This window comes from Monodelphis domestica, chromosome 1 (assembly GCF_027887165.1).
Source record: "Monodelphis domestica isolate mMonDom1 chromosome 1, mMonDom1.pri, whole genome shotgun sequence".
In the NCBI taxonomy this organism is placed as follows: Eukaryota; Metazoa; Chordata; class Mammalia; order Didelphimorphia; family Didelphidae; genus Monodelphis; species Monodelphis domestica.
The window spans coordinates 504,301,885-504,319,184 of record NC_077227.1 but is presented as its reverse complement, the minus strand read 5'-3'; the positions used below and the strand labels follow the sequence as shown (position 1 = coordinate 504,319,184).

The 17,300-nt window shown below is 38.8% G+C and overlaps 1 protein-coding gene across 1 annotated transcript in view; it reads right to left on the bottom strand.

The window, feature by feature from the left end:
- Positions 1 to 13,885, bottom strand: part of B4GALT5 (beta-1,4-galactosyltransferase 5) — a 99,362-nt gene extending 85,477 nt beyond the window's left edge. The window contains exon 1 of the mRNA XM_001369349.4: positions 13,396 to 13,885. Coding sequence (XP_001369386.1) covers positions 13,396 to 13,507 — 112 coding nt within the window. The 5' untranslated portion in view covers positions 13,508 to 13,885. The remainder of the gene's footprint in view (positions 1 to 13,395) is intronic.
- Positions 13,886 to 17,300: the final 3,415 nt, after the last annotated feature.

Genomic DNA, 17,300 nt, shown 5'->3' with positions numbered 1-17,300 from the left:
TCACCCACATTTTAAACAACTCTCAAAATACTTCATATCTGATCCTTGGTCCAGTGTCACAGGAATCATGCACTGAACTAATTGCAAGGGGTATCAATGGCCTGGCTGTATTGGGAATCATTCTTCAATTTTAACTGATATTTGTAGAAATACATAGCTTTTCAGAAATGGCTTTATATCCTTGCTATTAGTACTTACTATCCTGTAGATACAGTGTGCAAAGTGGAGTTTTAAAACATGCAAATAAGATGAGAACTGGATACCACATTTCAGTACCATTACTCTTTCCACTACTAGTTATTCTGATCCTGGTGCTGACCTCTCCCATTTCTTGTATCCCAAAAGAAGCCATATGCCAGGAACACTCGTTAAGACCTTCAAAGTCCAAGTCAAATGCCACTTCCTCCATAAAGCCTACCACCAGCTCAAGGTGGTGTAAAAAAATATTATTATTTTAAATTTCAAAGTTTAAATTCCTTTTGAGAAGAATTTTAGGTAAAGAAGATGCTACCTCTCTGAATCCAGAACTGAACTGTTGGAGAAGCCACCATGAAGAAGCCTCCAGACCACAAGCTGCACAAAAATTGAACTTTGGGTGTGGTTGATTAAACATTTATTTGTATGTATACTTTTATGCCAAAGGGGACTGCCCCCTAACTGGCTTTCTGTCAATGTGTCCAGCAATTATTGGTTTTGTTTTGTTTTTTTCTCTCTTATCCTCTAATTATTGTAATCTTTAAATTGATTACGTTTTTATGATCCTTTGGGGAAGGACTTCTTCCCAGAGGATCAAACGAGGGATGTAAAAAATAGACTCGAATACAGGACTACAAGCCCCACAAGCCCTTGCTCCACTTCCCCAAGATGCTTTGTAACCTCACGGGAATTCTGAGGTGGGTCGAGATCAAGGAAGGATTTAAGCTGGTGGCAAAGGTTTTTGGGACTCTCTTGCTCTTTTTGGACTTCTGTTTTGGAGCAGAGGCGTCTCTTCCATGATGTGAGGTTATTTTGCCTAGGCCTCTGGCCTAGGCACATGTTTCTTACTTGTATATTCTTTAATCCTTAATCCTTAATAAACCTCTAAAAAATATAATACTCCTTGCAGAGAGAAACTAATTTCTACCTGCCTCAGTCTCCCCATCTCCCTAAATTTTAACTGTTACAATGGGTCCCTCACAGCTTCAAATGCATCACAGTATTTATCACATTTATTTTTGTACTTATCACAGTCTACCTTGTGTCATACTTCATGGTGGACATGTCTTATCACCCCCAACTTGAAAGAAAGCTGTCATTTTTTCATCTTTGTATTTCTAGTGCCTAGAACAGATGCTTAGGATGTATTTGCTGAATTAAAGTGAACCGTTAAAGAGACAAATTTCTCAACTGCAAGTCCTCCACTATAAGGTTTTGTAAAGGGAAATGAGAGATGGTTTTGAAATCTACAAACCTCCTCCTTAGATGATGAAATAAGTATGATGATCCCCCATTTTACAGCAGAATGTTTGTAGTAGAGATGGTAGTGATCATCAAAGCTAAAAGACTCCAAAATAGGCAGGATTAAAGGCATTGCCTACCCTATATAAGCTGGCCTGGAAAGACACAGACAGACAAAAATCATCTCCCTCTATCCCCCATCCCACCTTTCTTTCTGAGGCCTCACTTTCTCATGCACTCATTTAACAGCAAGCTTCTATGGTGTTCAGAATATTCAAGGTATCAGGAAATGCTCTGGAAAGATACCCCATGGACCTTTACAATCAAAACAAAGGAAGACAGGACTACAAACATGAAAAATTGTCATGATGCAAAACAGAATGAGAGCCTTAAAAAAAGGTAATGAAGTTCTAAATTATTAAGATGTTAGAGCAATATTTAAAAGGAAGAAATTACATTTGAGCTGAATACAGCTTTAGATGTGAACCAACAGAAAAGATCCTCTAGTCAAATCCCTTCATTTAACATAAGAAAAAACTAAAGCCAAGAGAGACAAGTAATTTGCATAAGGTCAAACAAATGGTAAGTGGCAAGATTCTTCTCTTTCAAGAGATTTCAAGAGAAGAATATCTACCTTCCCTTCTTTCTTATTATTGGCCTCTTCATTCCTCTGTTCTCTCAACAAGCCCTGAGTTTTCCCAACTTTCTGACTTTGCTCACACAATTCCCTATGCCTGAAATGAACTTACTGAATCTCTTCATCAGCTCAAGTCCATCCTTTAAAATTTAATAAATGCCAATATCAATCTGACATGAAGGAGTTACCTGATTCCCAGTTGGTAATGAATGACTTTTCCCCCTCAGACCTCACACAGTTCTTTGTTCCACACCTCTCTCAAGTAATCTTATATTACAGCTTGTTTGTGATTTACCTTCCTAAATTAAAGCCTTAGCTGCAGAAGAGGAGGGCAGAGATTGAGTCTTACCTAAAGATAAACCCTAGGATTATCAAGTGACTATGCTTAGTAGGTGTTTTAATTTTTTTAAGTGATTGTCTTTATTTTTACAACTGACAGCAACCACTTACATCCTTTGTAATTAAAACTCAATACCAACAGAAGGTATCAGGACTTCTGAATTTTCCTGTTTCATAACACAGTTTTCTACAGTTATTTCAGTTTCCCTAATTTGAGTTAAAAACTTAATCTCCAACTGAAAGAAAAGTAAAATCAGGTAAACAATCAAAAGGATTTTTTTTTTAATTTACAGCAGATTCTATAATATAAAAACCTTGTGAGTGCCAATTATTTTTAAGGACCACAATCCCCTCTCTTCCAATCAACAAAGAATAAAATCCAGTGAATGCATCCATACAAAATTTCACAGATAAATCAGATTAAGTATATTTGTTAGGTCAAGACCATGCCATCCTTCCCTTCCAAAAAAAAAAAAAGGAGAGGGCTGTAATTCACCATGTCTGAGTAAAAGCTCAACAAGCTTAACATGCTCCATTATTTCTATTTCCTCATTCTTTAGCCTTATTTTCATTTCCTGAAAACAAAACCAAAAATTTCTCACAAACACAAAAACAGCACTTTGCCCTGATTTTTCAGGACTCCCAAGGCTGTGCCCACCGCCTGACTTTATTTTTATCATCTTATTAGCTGGAAATGAGTATCTGTTAGTCACAGGGGAACTATGGAGAGGGAGAAAAGCTAATAGGGAGTTTTAGTAAATGTTTTCTTGGTTAACAGAAAATTGTCATTATCATATGTGGATGGCTATCTTTTAAGTAATGAGAATAGAATACATTTAATACTAAAATTCAGGGTAATGCTTCAGAACAACATTTAAGATATGATAAAACAAGTTTGTTAACAGAGCTTTCTGGTTGAGAGATTCCAGATAAAACTTTATTCTTTCCCAACTTCATCCTCATTAGGTCCCCTTCCTTTTGTAAATGAAGTTTTTCAACATTTCAAAAGATCCTGATTTCACGAATGTTGACCTTTATCCATTAAAATCACAACCTCCTCTATCTATCCCCTGGCACACAGTCTTCCCTAAGCTAATGTAGTTCAAAAAAAAGTAGTATCTGATGTCAAACTTTCTGGTTATAGATGAATCCTCCACACTTAATTACTTAGATTCCTCAGATAGGTTGTATGCCAAAACCTTTCCAATCTACTAGGACATGCCAATGCTTTCTCTCACCTGTGTTTATATAAGCATTTGAAAATCTAGGGGCACCTCCTGCTATATTTCAGTTAGAGGTTAATGAAAATAAAAATGTAACATTTTTCCTCATCCAAGTCAATGGGCTCCTTTAGAATTAGGGGATCCAAGGTAAGAAATCCTGCTCTATGATATAACAACTGACATTTATATAGTAATTAAGGTTTACAAAGTACTATCCTCTCAGTAACTATGTGAGGTAGGTAATCCAATTATTAAGATCACCATTTAACAGGGAAGGAAACTGAGATAGTATTAAGTGACTTGCTTAGTTTTAGTTGGGCTCTCTCAGCTATGTAGGATTCAAAGTGAAGTGAACTTTTTGCCTTAGGACTCCAAATCTGGAACTCTTTCCACTAACGGTAAGAAGTTTCTGTTGTAACAACCTTGCTTAAGTTTTCTATAAATTGAGCTGGAAGGAGTACAAATTACACAATCAGAGCAACTCACATTTCTATGTTGACTGCATAGAGCACTAGACTCATGAAGACAGAAATTTCCTCTCTAGTATTTGCTAGCTATGTGGGGAAGTCTTTTAATTTAACCTCTTAGTACATCAGTTTTCTCCTCAATAAAATGAGGATTCCAAGCCTTCTAAAGTCCCTTCTAGCTGCAAATTTATGATCCTCTGAATCCTCACAATAACACTGGGGGTTACTAAAAAAAGCACTGAGCTCATAAGAGTTTCATCAATGCTTGTTAAATGTTCCATGAATTTACTCAAGTGTAGTACAAAGAACTCTCAAAAATGATTGTGCCTATGTTTTAGCTTTTGTTTAAAAAAAAAAAGGAATTTTAAAAATCATTGGGGAAGAGAGCATAGCAACCCTAGTGAAACCACCATATCAAAGGTGTATGTCAATTTATAGTCTTATATGTCATTCTTTGTCTATTAAAATTCTTGAACATGACCAGGAAAACCCTCTTCCCAACCATGGCCAAAAAAAGATAAAAAGACTAGATATTTTGACCAAACCTCCTCTTCTACTAATTGCTGATTGTTGAGAAAGTTGTTCTGTGGGGAATAAGGGGAAATGCTGTGAAAATGGAAGGCAGGGAAATCACCTGTCAAGTTCCAAACCCAAGGTACCACTTACTAGTTTAGATGAGTAACATTTCATATCCAGAGGGTCCTTCACTTTCTCATCTGTCAAATGAGGATAACATTTGTCCTACTTAAATCCCAGAGTTATATAAATGTAACTAGCTATTATTAGTCAACAATCATTTATCACATGCTTATTACTACCTGTGAGGCACTGGACTAAGTGCCAGATAAACAAAGGTAAAAGACAATCCCCTTATATTCTCAAGGAGCTCACACAGCCTAACCGAGGAGATAGCAGGTAAACTACAATTTACAAACAAGCTACATACAGGCTAAATAAGGGGATTTGTTTATTATCATCATCATCATCATCATCATTATTGTGTATCTCAGTCATTTCCGATGAAATGTTTAAAGGAGTGCTGCTCTGTAAAGTTGAAGATGACAATATGGTAGTTTTCTTCCTAACTGATAAAAATGTGTTTCGGAGCCCTCCTCTCAAACAATGACCAGTCTTCTAGTCTCTATAAATTACCTGTTAGCTCCAGGAACCAGGTGAGAAGATGGTAGCGCCACCCTGTCTCTAATAACTGCTTGCTGGAGCTAACAATAAAGGACTAGAAAGGGAAATCCGAGAGGAGGCAGCACTCTAAATTATTCAATGTGATTCCCAGGCTGGGCAAACAATGAATTCACAGGATCAGCAGGGGGTGAGAATATAAATAAAAGTTCTTTCCTGTTCCTCAAGCATTTTGAAATAAAGGCACAGTTGTGGGAGGCAGTATTCAGGTCAAAAGATAAAATTAATTTGATTTTAACATCCAATTTTACCTGAATAGTGAGAGCAAGGCATGAGCTAAAAGTCTGGCTCTTTGAGGCTGAGCAAAAAGGAAGTCAAGTGAGAGAGCGGCTTTAGCAAAACTTAAGGGATGGATCCACTCGCCAAGGCTCAAAGACTACAAAAGGTGTTCTTTCTTAACCCAGGCCAAAACAGAGGCAATTTCGAGCTCGGATGAGCAGAGAGAGAAACTTTGGAGAAGAAACAGCTTGGAGCTTTAACTTCTCACCCAAAGGGTTTTAAAACAGGAAAAATTATTCCTAAGGGTAATCTTCCCATTCATCTCAAAGAAATAAAGTTAACTCTAAAATACAAATGATTAGGTGGAGATAAGAGTTGAAACATACTGCTGCCTATCAGTGTCACAGGCATGTCAGCCAATTTAAGCACACTTAATATTTTTATATATTAATTTATATCACACACACACACACACACACACACACACACACACACAAATAGAGGCAACTGTTTTACAAAAGCATGTTTTGTATCGAAGACCCAGCTCCCATCCTTCTTTAGGAAACCTCCTCTACCAATCATCTTTTTTTTTCTTTAGACTTCAGTTTTCTTATTCCTAAGAAAGGAAACTGGCAATTAGAAAGGCAAGGAACCAGGACTTACCCTAGAATTCCCTTTGCAGAAAAAGTTCACTTACTTATATTTTATTTACAAAAAAAAAAAGATTTACCCACAATTTTCCAAGGACCTATTGCAAAAATCAAGATAAACACGCATGTATGAAAATATAATCTAAGCAAAGGATAACTGCACACTGAACAATATAGTCTTTAAGGGGTTTTTGGTAATTTGCAAGCATGCCTAGTTCACATCACGATGGGGTAACTATCAGTGTTATTAACTTCCCTAATACACCCTATTTGTTGATGTCAAAGCAGGTTTTAACCTAGCTCCAATATAATAAACCACTACAAAGTGTTTCTTTGACCTACCTCATAGATTTTGCTTCTCTTACTAATTTCCAGTTATAGTGTGTTTATCCCTTGTGGCAAGGTGTGTCCAACCCATTTTCTTAGTATAAAAATAAAAAAAGCTTTTGATAAGCAAGTCATCAGGAATTTAGCAATTTGCCTAGGGAAGTCAAGGAATTTCCACTTTCACAGAAATTAGCACAGTCTGGAAAGGAACCCTTCTTCCTAAATCCCCTACCTTTTTTTTCATGCCTTTTTTTTTTAAGATCAAGAACTTTAGAACAGAATTGGAACAAATGCTACACCAACCAATCTATGAGGCCCAGAACTGAAAATGATACTGTTTGGAACCTAGTTTCACAGATCATCCAACTCTAATACAATTCTATCAGGAAAGGAATTTCAACTCCAAACCCAAGCATATTATTTTTTAAATTACTATTCATGAAATAGGTAACTTCCTCTGGTAAAAGGGAAGGTATCCCCTTGGTTTTACAACCTAAAGTGATTCTTTGTGGGCATAACTAAGATAAAGTGGGCAGAGGCAAGATCTTTGATGCAAAAATATTTCATTTCTCCTCTCCCCAAAAAAGTTCATAAACTAAATCACTGAAGCTTTTAGGAGATATTGTTTCAGTCTCCCCTCCCCTCAATATTTTCCATTCCCATTCTTTACATCTAATGAAATTTTAGAACTGTAGCTATCAGACATATGATTAAATTAGATTAGACGGATATTCATATATATATTATATCTTGTCTTAAATCAATTAAAAATATAAGCTATTCATTTTTAACTCACTATATTTCACTGGAAAGTTTACCCAAGCTGCAAATTCCAGTTATTTTAGAGACTTTTTGCCTCTAATGAGGAGACATAACAAAATCAAAAGACCTGCCCAAGTCACCCAGTCACAAATCAGACTGCGCAGAAATTCCAATTAACATGACCTTCTATATTCTCAAAGATAACCTTTCTCTATAGGAAACACTCCAAAGAGGAAAACCATACAACTGTTCTTTCTTTCAAGCAGATGGGCTTGAGAAGAGTAAATTGGGGGGGGGGGGGGGGGGGGGAGCTGAATAATCCTCACTTTGGAATTATTCCTTAATTGTTTAAAATTCCACTGATTTGGGGACAAATGGTATTATTAATTCCCCCTAGCTCCCTATGCCAACTCTCTCTCTCTCTCTCTTCTAACCTTTTCAAATACTTTGCTATTCCTATTTTGAATCCATACGAGGCAGATCTACTAAAGGGCTCCCAAGTTCATATGCCCTGAACAGCATGCCAAGTTCATCTCAAGGAGTTTTCAGCTTTCCAACAGACCATATGTGGAATTCCTGTTAGCTGAAGAGTCCATCTATATTAGTCCTTCATTACCACACAAAGCCTTCTTAAACATCTCTATTAGACTGTACATAGATAGTAATTACTTGTACACAGCTTATCTCCTACTGTAGTCTAAGTTTCTTGGGGGCAAATGATTCAATTCTGTATCTATATCGTAATATCTGTATCCCAGATACTATATGCCTTGTACAAGAAAGCACTTAACAAATGTTTGTTGAACTTGACCATTAGTTTGCTGAACTGGAGCACTGCAAGTGATTCTAAAATGTGAATCTCTCTGACTTTAAGAATATTTAAAATTCTGTAGCATCAACACATAACACGGCAAAATATGACAGCCCAACCCTTGTATTCAGAAGCTTTAACCTATTGGACCACATTCTGCTATAAAAACTCAGTTTTCTTCTTAAGATTAATAACTTTTAAGGAAATAGCCAAATAGAAGTAACTCCCTCCCCCCCAAACCCTCCATTTTGATTTATCTATGTTTATAGTCAAATAAAAAATAAAGTTATTTAACCTTTTAAAATAGCCAAATGGGGGACAGTTGGGTGGCTTAGTCAGTGGTTTGAGAGCCAGGCCTAGAGACAGGAGGTCCTGGGTTCAAATCTAGCCTCAGACACTTCCCAGCTGTGTGACCCTGGGCAAGTCACTTAACCCCCATTGCCTAGCCCTTCCCACTCTTCTACCTTGGAGCCAATACACAGTATTGAATTAAAATCAGACAGAAGGTAAGGATTAAATAAATAAAATAAATAATAATAAATAATAAATAAATAAAATAAAATAGCCAAATGTCCACATAGAAGTAGTGTACAACTGTAAAATTTGTCTCAACCTGTATATTACAGACACATTCTCTTGTTAGCCTCCATATTCTAACCACTATCTTCTTTCAGTCTGACACCAGGATACATAAATTCTTTTTAATAATCAAAATTACCAAAAAAAAAATAATAATAATCAAAATTACCCTTAGCTTCCAATGAGACCATCCTGACTAATGAAATCACACTCAATTAGATTTATGAGTAAAGATGACTGAATATGAATATACTCTGCCAGTATTTAAGGTGAGAACTATCAAAACCTGGTGTTCTTAAAATCATATTTAAGAAGTTATATCCCAACAAATTTGGTAGGCCCCCCTTCCCCTAGATCTCCCTACAATCCATTTCACAGATGGCATTATAGAAAGTTTCAATTGACTATGTGGCCCAAGGTCGAACTAGCATTAAAGATCAGTTTCCACATTTCTGGTCAGCTGTTTATCATCCAACCACTTTCACACACCAAGGCATACAGATCAGTTAGGTAGTTCACCCACTCTGAACCATACATTTAAACAAAAAAACACTCCTTATCCCTTAAACACATTTGAATTGGCTACAAAACCCAAGAATTAGTACAGGAGAAAAATTAAAATCAGCAAAACAAACAAAAATACAGTAAAGAAATAAACTTAAAGAAGTCTGACACTTTCTCTCATACTACAAAACTGAGTTACAATTACTTGTAAATTTATTACATCATACATCCATTTTAAAAGGCAGTTCAATTAAGGCATTCATCCCAAAAAAACATTTACCATTCTCTCCTTTCAATCTCTTTTCTCCAGAATATCTGCATATCTGTTGACCTCATTACTTTCCAGCAGCTCAATAAGGCTAAAATGGACATTTGAGGCCTTTAAGTCCCTGATGAGAAATTCTAATGTGGTAACTAAAGTTAGATTTAAATCAAAAGGCCTTTTAAAACACGTTTTTATTTTTGTACAAACAAAACCAATGCAACCAAAACTAGAAGGGAAGCCACAACTTGGGAAAAAATCTTCATAACAAAAATCTCTGACAAAGGTCTAATTATTCAAATTTATAAGGAGCTAAATCAATTGTACAAAAAATCAAGCCATTCTCCAATTGATACGTGGGCAAGGGACATGAATAGGCAATTTTCAGATAAAGAAATAAAAACTGTTAAAGAAGCACATGAAAAAATGTTCTAAATCTCTTATAATCAGAGAGATGCAAATCAAAACAACTCTGAGGTATCACCTCACACCTAGCAGATTGGCTAACATGACAGCAAAGGAAAGTAATGAGTGCTGGAGGGGATGTGGCAAAGTTGGGAAATTAATGCACAACTGCTGGTGGAGTTGTGAATTGATCCAACCATTCTGGAGGGCAATTTGGAACTATGTCCAAAGGGCGATAAAAGACTGTCTGCCCTTTGACCCAGCCATAGCACTTGAATATTTATTCATAGCTGTGCTTTGTGGTGGCAAAAAATTGGAAAATGAGGGGATGCCCTTTAATTGGGAAATGGCTGAACAAATTATGGTATATGTTCATGATGGAATACGATTGTGCTCAAAGGAATAAAGTGGAGGAATTCCATGGAGACTGGAACAACCTCCAGGAAGTGATACAGAGCGAGAGGAGCAGAACCAGGAGAACATTATACACAGAGATGGATACACTGTGGTACAATCGAATGTAATGTACCACTCCATTAGTGGTAATGCAGTGATCCTGAACTCGGAGGAAGAAAGGACACTATCCACATTCAGAGGAAAAACTGGGAGCAGAAACACAGAAGAAAAACAACTGCTTGATTACATGGGTTGAGGGGATTAGATTGGGAACGTAGACTCTAAGTGATCATCCTAGTGCAAACATCAACATGGAAATGGGTTCTGATCAGGGACACATGTAGAACCCAATGGAATTGTGTGCTGGCTGTGGGAGGGGAGAGAGGGAAAGAATATGATTCTTGTAGCAAAGGAATAATGTTATAGATTGACTAAATAAAATTTTCAAAAAACAAATAAATTACTCAGGAAAAAAACAACACATTTTTAGTTTTTCCTTTTTCACCTTTCAGTAATATAAACAGAATTAACATTCTAAACTCAGTTTTTACGGACAAAACCAAAAAAAGAAAAAATCAAACAAATATATTCCCAGTTAAAAGTAACATGGGAAAATTCAGTAACAATTTTTCAATGCAGAGCTTTATAAAAAGAACTATTGTAGTTCTGCTAACTTGAATTTTTAGTTAAGGAATTTAAGTCAATTTTTAAGTCACATTTTAGTCTAAGATTATGGTTTCCAATCTTTTTCAACAAAATAGGGATGCCAGTCAACTTTTTTTTCATTTTGATATGACTGATCCAAATTAGAGATCCTGAAATACATATCACTCTGTACACCAAAGTTGAAGGAATTAAATACTGCAAATTTCCCTTTATATATTTCAAATTTGAGTGAATAGCATCAAATATGCTACTGATGCCTATTCTCAACTAGTATCATGAATTACTCAGCAGTTCTTGTTCAGCAAACACTCTTATCACTCTTTTCCCTCTTCTTTTCCAAAACACACAACTTTGGGTGCTTTTCCATCAAATAGAACTTCTGACCCTGCTAGGGCAAATTAATGTCATCTACTTTGATTCACTAGAACATTTTCAAAGGGTACTTTAAAAACATAAGAACTTTTTAAAAATGCACACAATTTACATAATCCCCAGTTGATAATATAAAACACCAATATTTCCATGAGGATTCAAGAGTGAATGTGGGAGAACCTCCTGCTTTGCTGGAAAATTCTCTACTGAGCTCGATGAGTGTTTTTGATAAGTTCACAGAGGATGGCACCAAACACCACAGCCCTAAAAAGCATGTCCCTATAGTTAAAGGGTTTCCCCAGTTTAATTCCCCAACAGTCCTTATCCTAAGTCATCTTAAAATTTCCACAGTAGTTTTCAATAAGTAGCTAAGAAAATCAGATCACATTTTCTCAGTTCACAAATTAGTTTCAGTGTCTCCAAGTCCACTTTTCAGCACTAGAAAGGGGGGGGGGGGGGGGGGCCATGGTCCTCTAAGTCTTTTCCCAAGGACATACTTCGATTACAACAAAAGGCTTTCATTCTTTTCTAGTAAATCTGCTTTGGCTTAAAGAGGTATGCCTTAAGAAAAATCTCTCCAGATCTACCAAATCTTACTTTAATCACAATTAAAGTTTTCATCTTAGAAGAATTTCAAAAAAGCTGGACAAAATTAATACCTTTCTCATCTTTGGTTCACCCTAGCTTTTCTCCAGGCCCAAGAGCAAACTCAACTGGAGGCCCCACCTCCCATTCTCCCAGCAGATACTGATGCAGCACCCCTACTCTTAGCCTGAGGGGAGAGCAGTAAGGAAAGTATAGATTGGCAGAGATTATTGCCCAAAACCAGTCATCTTTCCATGTGCCTGGAAGTATGACTCCGTAAGAGGAAACTGCCTGAGTCAAGGCCTCTCCGGACAGGAAGGGTTATATGCCCTTGTGGGAGGGCAGGAGCTCGGAGTACTAAGAAATACCAGGCAACTGAGGATGGAAACGAAAGGAAATGAAGGAAATCTAAGGCAAGGTGCCTGGGGTATTCCAAAAGTGTAAGAAAGAAATTTGGAGTCTGGCCAAGCCTGAGGAATCGGTCTGTGTGTAGGACGGTCTAATGAGCAGGGATAGGGAAAATGTGGGGAGAAAAGTGGACTAAGTAAAGCCAGAGGGAATCGAGGTAATAGACGGAGTGGTTAGAAAGAAGAGGTCAGAAAGATAAAGGCACAAGAAAGAAGCCATAAGAGGTAAAGAAATGAAAAGGAGGCTCAGAATAGGAAAGGAAAGAAAAAGTGATAGAACAGAGGTGGAAGGATGAGGTTAGGAAAACTAAGGGGGAAATGATAGGGGTTAAGAAAAAGAACCAGCCCCGGGAAAGGTATGGGGCAGAAAAGAGGAGGAACAAGGGACGGAAGTGAGAAATAGGGTCAGGGCAAAAAGAGTAAGATGAAAAGGGAGGGAAATAGGAAGAAGGGAGATAAAAGAAGAGTGAGAAAAAAACGGATAATTGGAAGGTGAGGAAGTGATCTAGATGGGAAGGTGGGGAGCTAAGAATATGGGAGTGTGAGAGGAAAGGCTTGGAGGAGAATGAAGTAGCAGGTCTGAGTTGGAAAGGAGCATTTGGGGGAAAAGGAACATCAGAGAGGAGGGCAGGGGTGAGAGAGAAGGAAGGGATGCAGGGTGTTCAGAAAAAGAGAGTAAAATGAAAGTTCTGAAAAGAAGAGGTAAGAGATGAGAGAGTCAAGAAAAGAGAGGAAAGGGATGGAGATTCGAAAACGCAGAGGGAAAGAATGGAAGAGTCAAAATCGAAGGCAGAAAGGACGGGAGTCAGAAAAGTAGAGGAAAGAGATGGGGGTCAGAAAAGACGAAAAGTGAGAGGATCAGAAAAGGAGAAGAAAAAGGTGATTAGACAGGGGAGGGAAGAGATGGGGACTCAAAGTTTAAAGGGTTTAGGAGAGGCAATGAGTGGGGGAGGACTAGGGGGTTCGAGTGAGGGATCTGGGAGGCCGGACGAGGAGGGAATGGAACGAAGGGGTCAGGACCGGCGCTGAGTCCGGGGTCCTAGAGTGGGGTCTGCTAGGGGAGCCCGTTGGCTTTTCTCTACAGAAGGGCCAGCTGGCGGATGGGGGCGGTGTTACCAAGGAGACGCGCGGAGCTGCCTCAGGGCCTTACCTATGCCGGGCGCCACATACACGAAGTAGAGAAAGGTTGAGGACAGCGAGAAGAAGAAGAGCGCGGCGAGCAGCGAGCGGCGCGGGAGCCGCAGCCCCCGCCGGCTCCGCATGGTGCAGCCGGTCTGAGGGGGGCAGGAGCCGGGGCCGAGCCGGACGGCGGGTGTGAGCGTACGGACCGCGCCGCTCCTCACATCGGGGCCGCCTCCTTTCCCTCCACCTCAGCCGCCGCCGCCGCCGCTGCCTGGCCGCTCCGTGCCCCCGCCGCCGGCCGCCGCGGGCCGGGCCACATGAACGGGGCGGGGGCCGAGGTGCCCCGGAGCGAGTGCTGCGGCGAGGGCGGGGCCGGGGCGGGCCGGGGGCAGGTCCCCGGAGGCACTGTCACCAAATTCCCCTTCTTCTCTTCTCTGGCTCTAGCCCCCGACTGCGGCACGCTGGGGGCGTCCCCTGGCTATTACTCACCCTCCCTTCCGGCCTTCGACTCCCTCCTCCTCCTTCTCCCCCTTTCCAACTAACCCTCTCCACCCCACTGCCGGGATCTAGGGAGTGTCGCTCAAATGCTCTTCCCGGCTTTGGGCACCCCCACCCACCCCACCCCGCAGCCTAGGGGCCGTCTGCAAAGTTCATTACTGATCCTCGTCCACTGCGGCACTCGGGGTTGGGGGCGAGTTGGCCTCCCAGCCCAACCCTTAGAGGTTTCCTTCAGCTTCCATCCCAGGGACCCCGATTGGTGGTGAATACTCTGTGTGTGTGTGTGTGTGTGTGTGAGAGAGAGAGAGAGAGAGAGAGAGAGAGATGGGAAGGGAAGGAGCGGGGGGCGTCCTCTAACCAGATAGTGGTTGAAAAGCCGTAAGCATGTTATGAAGCGTCCCCAGCTCTTTCCCAATACCATTTCCCTTCGCGCTGTCTGTGGTAATAATCAGGGAACATCACCAAATTACAAGACCCTGGCAAGACCCTACTCTGTTCGTCTAACGTGTGCTCCTGCTGACTCCAGCTAAACCCACACGGAACTTACAATTTAAACGAGGTGACAATACTTCCTTCCCAAAGCATAACAGTATAGCACCAAAGGTCACATTAAGTAGAAACATAGACTCAATAGTACAGCTGGATTAAATAAGTGCAGTGAGCTATCAGGGACCAATAATGGCTTCCAATGAAAAAATATTTATTGCGGGATACTAGCCACTTTTTTAGCTACAAGGAGAAGCAGAGTTTAATAATAAATATGATCTTAAATTTAACTTTTGCAATCAGTGTCATCTAAAATGTTCTGATAACCATACCTTAGATTTTTTAAACACGATTTTTTGTGCATTATTTAATAAGTCAATGATCCCTTATGGAGACAGAAGATACTCAAAGATTAATAAATATTTATTCGCACCTACTATGGACTATACAATATACCAGTCTTTTGTGTAAAAGGCAATCTCTGCTCTCAAGAAGCTCACAGCCTAGAAGGAGACAGCAACATGAAAATAACTGTACAAACAAGCTATAGCCAAGATAAATTGGATATAATCAACAGAGGGAAGGCACTAGAACATTATTTTGTAAGTCAGAAGTCCAGGTTGAAATCCATGTCACTTTACTAGCTATAGGGCCTTGGGCTAGTTACTTCATCACCATCACCTTATCTTACTCTTAAAATGAGTATAAATATGAGTATAAATAATGCAAAGTTTTCCTCAAGTCATGTTATATAGATAAAAGGAAATAGTGTACAGAAAGCATTTTGTAAGTCCAAAATGACATAGGACTGAGAAGTACTATTATTATAAAGTATATTTTTTCAAAACACTTTCATCTCCATTATCATCTTTGATCCTTAAAACAAACCTGAGAGTCAGATGAGGCAAGAATTGTTATATTTACTTGACAGATGAGTAAACTACAATGAAATTACTATAAACTAAATAGGGAGCAGAATTTCCCTGAGCCATAGAAGTAGCTTTCTCCTTTCAAGCAACGGAATAGCTTAGAGGAGAAATTCCCAAATGTTAGAAGGGACAGTGTGGTGTAATTGGAAATTCTAATTGTCATTGCCTCATTGAGTCACTTTATGCAAGAAACTTTCTATTTGAATCTGGACTTGTTTCCCCCATTTATAATATGAGAATGTCTTAAGGGAATTAATGAAAAAAAAAAAAAGGTCAGAGAAGGTGGCCTAGGAGTACCAGATCTCAAACTGTTTTGTAAAGCATGTAAATGGATATATAATATACAGGGTAAATGACCTTAGCAACCTAGTATTTGATAAACCAACAGACCCCAGCTTTGGGGATAAGAACTCACTGACGAAATTCACTAGGAAAACTAGAAAACAGTATAGCAGAAAATAGTTATAGACCAATATCTCAAACCCTATACTTGTGTTGGCAAAGCCCCCCAGGGCACAGAAGGGGCTGCTCCCCTCCCCCTCTACAGAACCTGTGGACATTTTTCACATGCTCCATCCCTCTGCCCAGCTGCCCAATGCAAGTACTTCCTCCACCTTCTGGGGTAGTGCAGGGGGCTCACAGGCAGCTTGAAGTTGCAGTTTGGGCACAAAATCTCAAAAATGTTCACCAATGCTGCTCTATACCAAGATAAGGTCAGAATGGGTATATGATTTAGCTATAAAGAGTGATACCATAAGTAAATTAGGGGAACATAGACTACCAGTCTACCTGGCTGACCTATGGAGGAGGGAAAAAATTTATGACCAAATAAACATCAGAAAATGTAATATGAATCATTTTTATTATATTAAGTTAAAAGGCTTTTGTGCAAACAAAACCAATTTAACCAAGATTAGAAGGGAAACTGGGGAAAATTTTTACAGCAAACTTCTCTGAAAAAGGTCTTATTTATCAGTTTTATAGAGAATGGAGTCAACTTTATAAGAATATAAGCCATTCCACAATTGACAAATGGTCAAAGGATATGAACAAGTAGTTTTCAGATAAAAGCAAAACTATCAATCACATGAAAAAAAATGTTCTAAATGACTCCTAATTAGAGAAATGCAAATTAAAACAACTCTGAGGTACCATACTTCATACCTCTCAGATTGGCCAATAAGACAGTAAAAGAAAATGATAAACATTGGAAAGGATATGCCAAAATTGGGACCCTTATACTTTGTTTTTGTAAACTGATCCAATCATTCTGGAGGGCAATTTGGAACTATATCCAATGTACCATAAAACTCTGCATATCCTTTGATCCTGTAATGCCATTACTGAGTCCGTATACCAGAGATCATAAAAAAAAGGGGGGGGAGGGAAGGATTTACTTGTACAAAAATATAGCAGCTCTTTTTGTGGTGACTAAGAATTGGAAATTATGGGGATGTCCATCATTTGGGGGCTGGCTGAGCAAATTATGGTATGTATTGTTATAGAATACTATTCTATAGGAAACAATGAGCAAGATGATTTCAGAAAGAGCTGGAAAGATCTACATGAACTGAAGCAGAGCAAAATAAGCAGAACCAGGAGAACATTGTACACAGTAACCACAATACTGTACTATGGTATGAAAGACTTAGCTACTCTCAGCAATATAATGATCTGGGACAATTCTGAAAGAATTATGGCAAAGAATGATATCCACCTCCAAAAAAAGAACTATTGGAGTTGTAATGCAGATCAAAGCATACTGGTTTTCACATGGTTTTATTTGGGGGTCTTAGTTTTATATGAGTATTCTCTTACAACAATGACCAATATAGTAGCATGTTTTACATGATAATACATGTATAACCCAAATAAAATGGCTCACCATCTCTAGGTGACAGGAGAGAAGGGTGGAAGGGATACAATTTGAATCTTATAATTTTGGAAAACACGTGTTGAAAAATTTTACATGTAAATGGGATAATAAAATATCTTTAAATTTAAAAAAATGTATTAAATG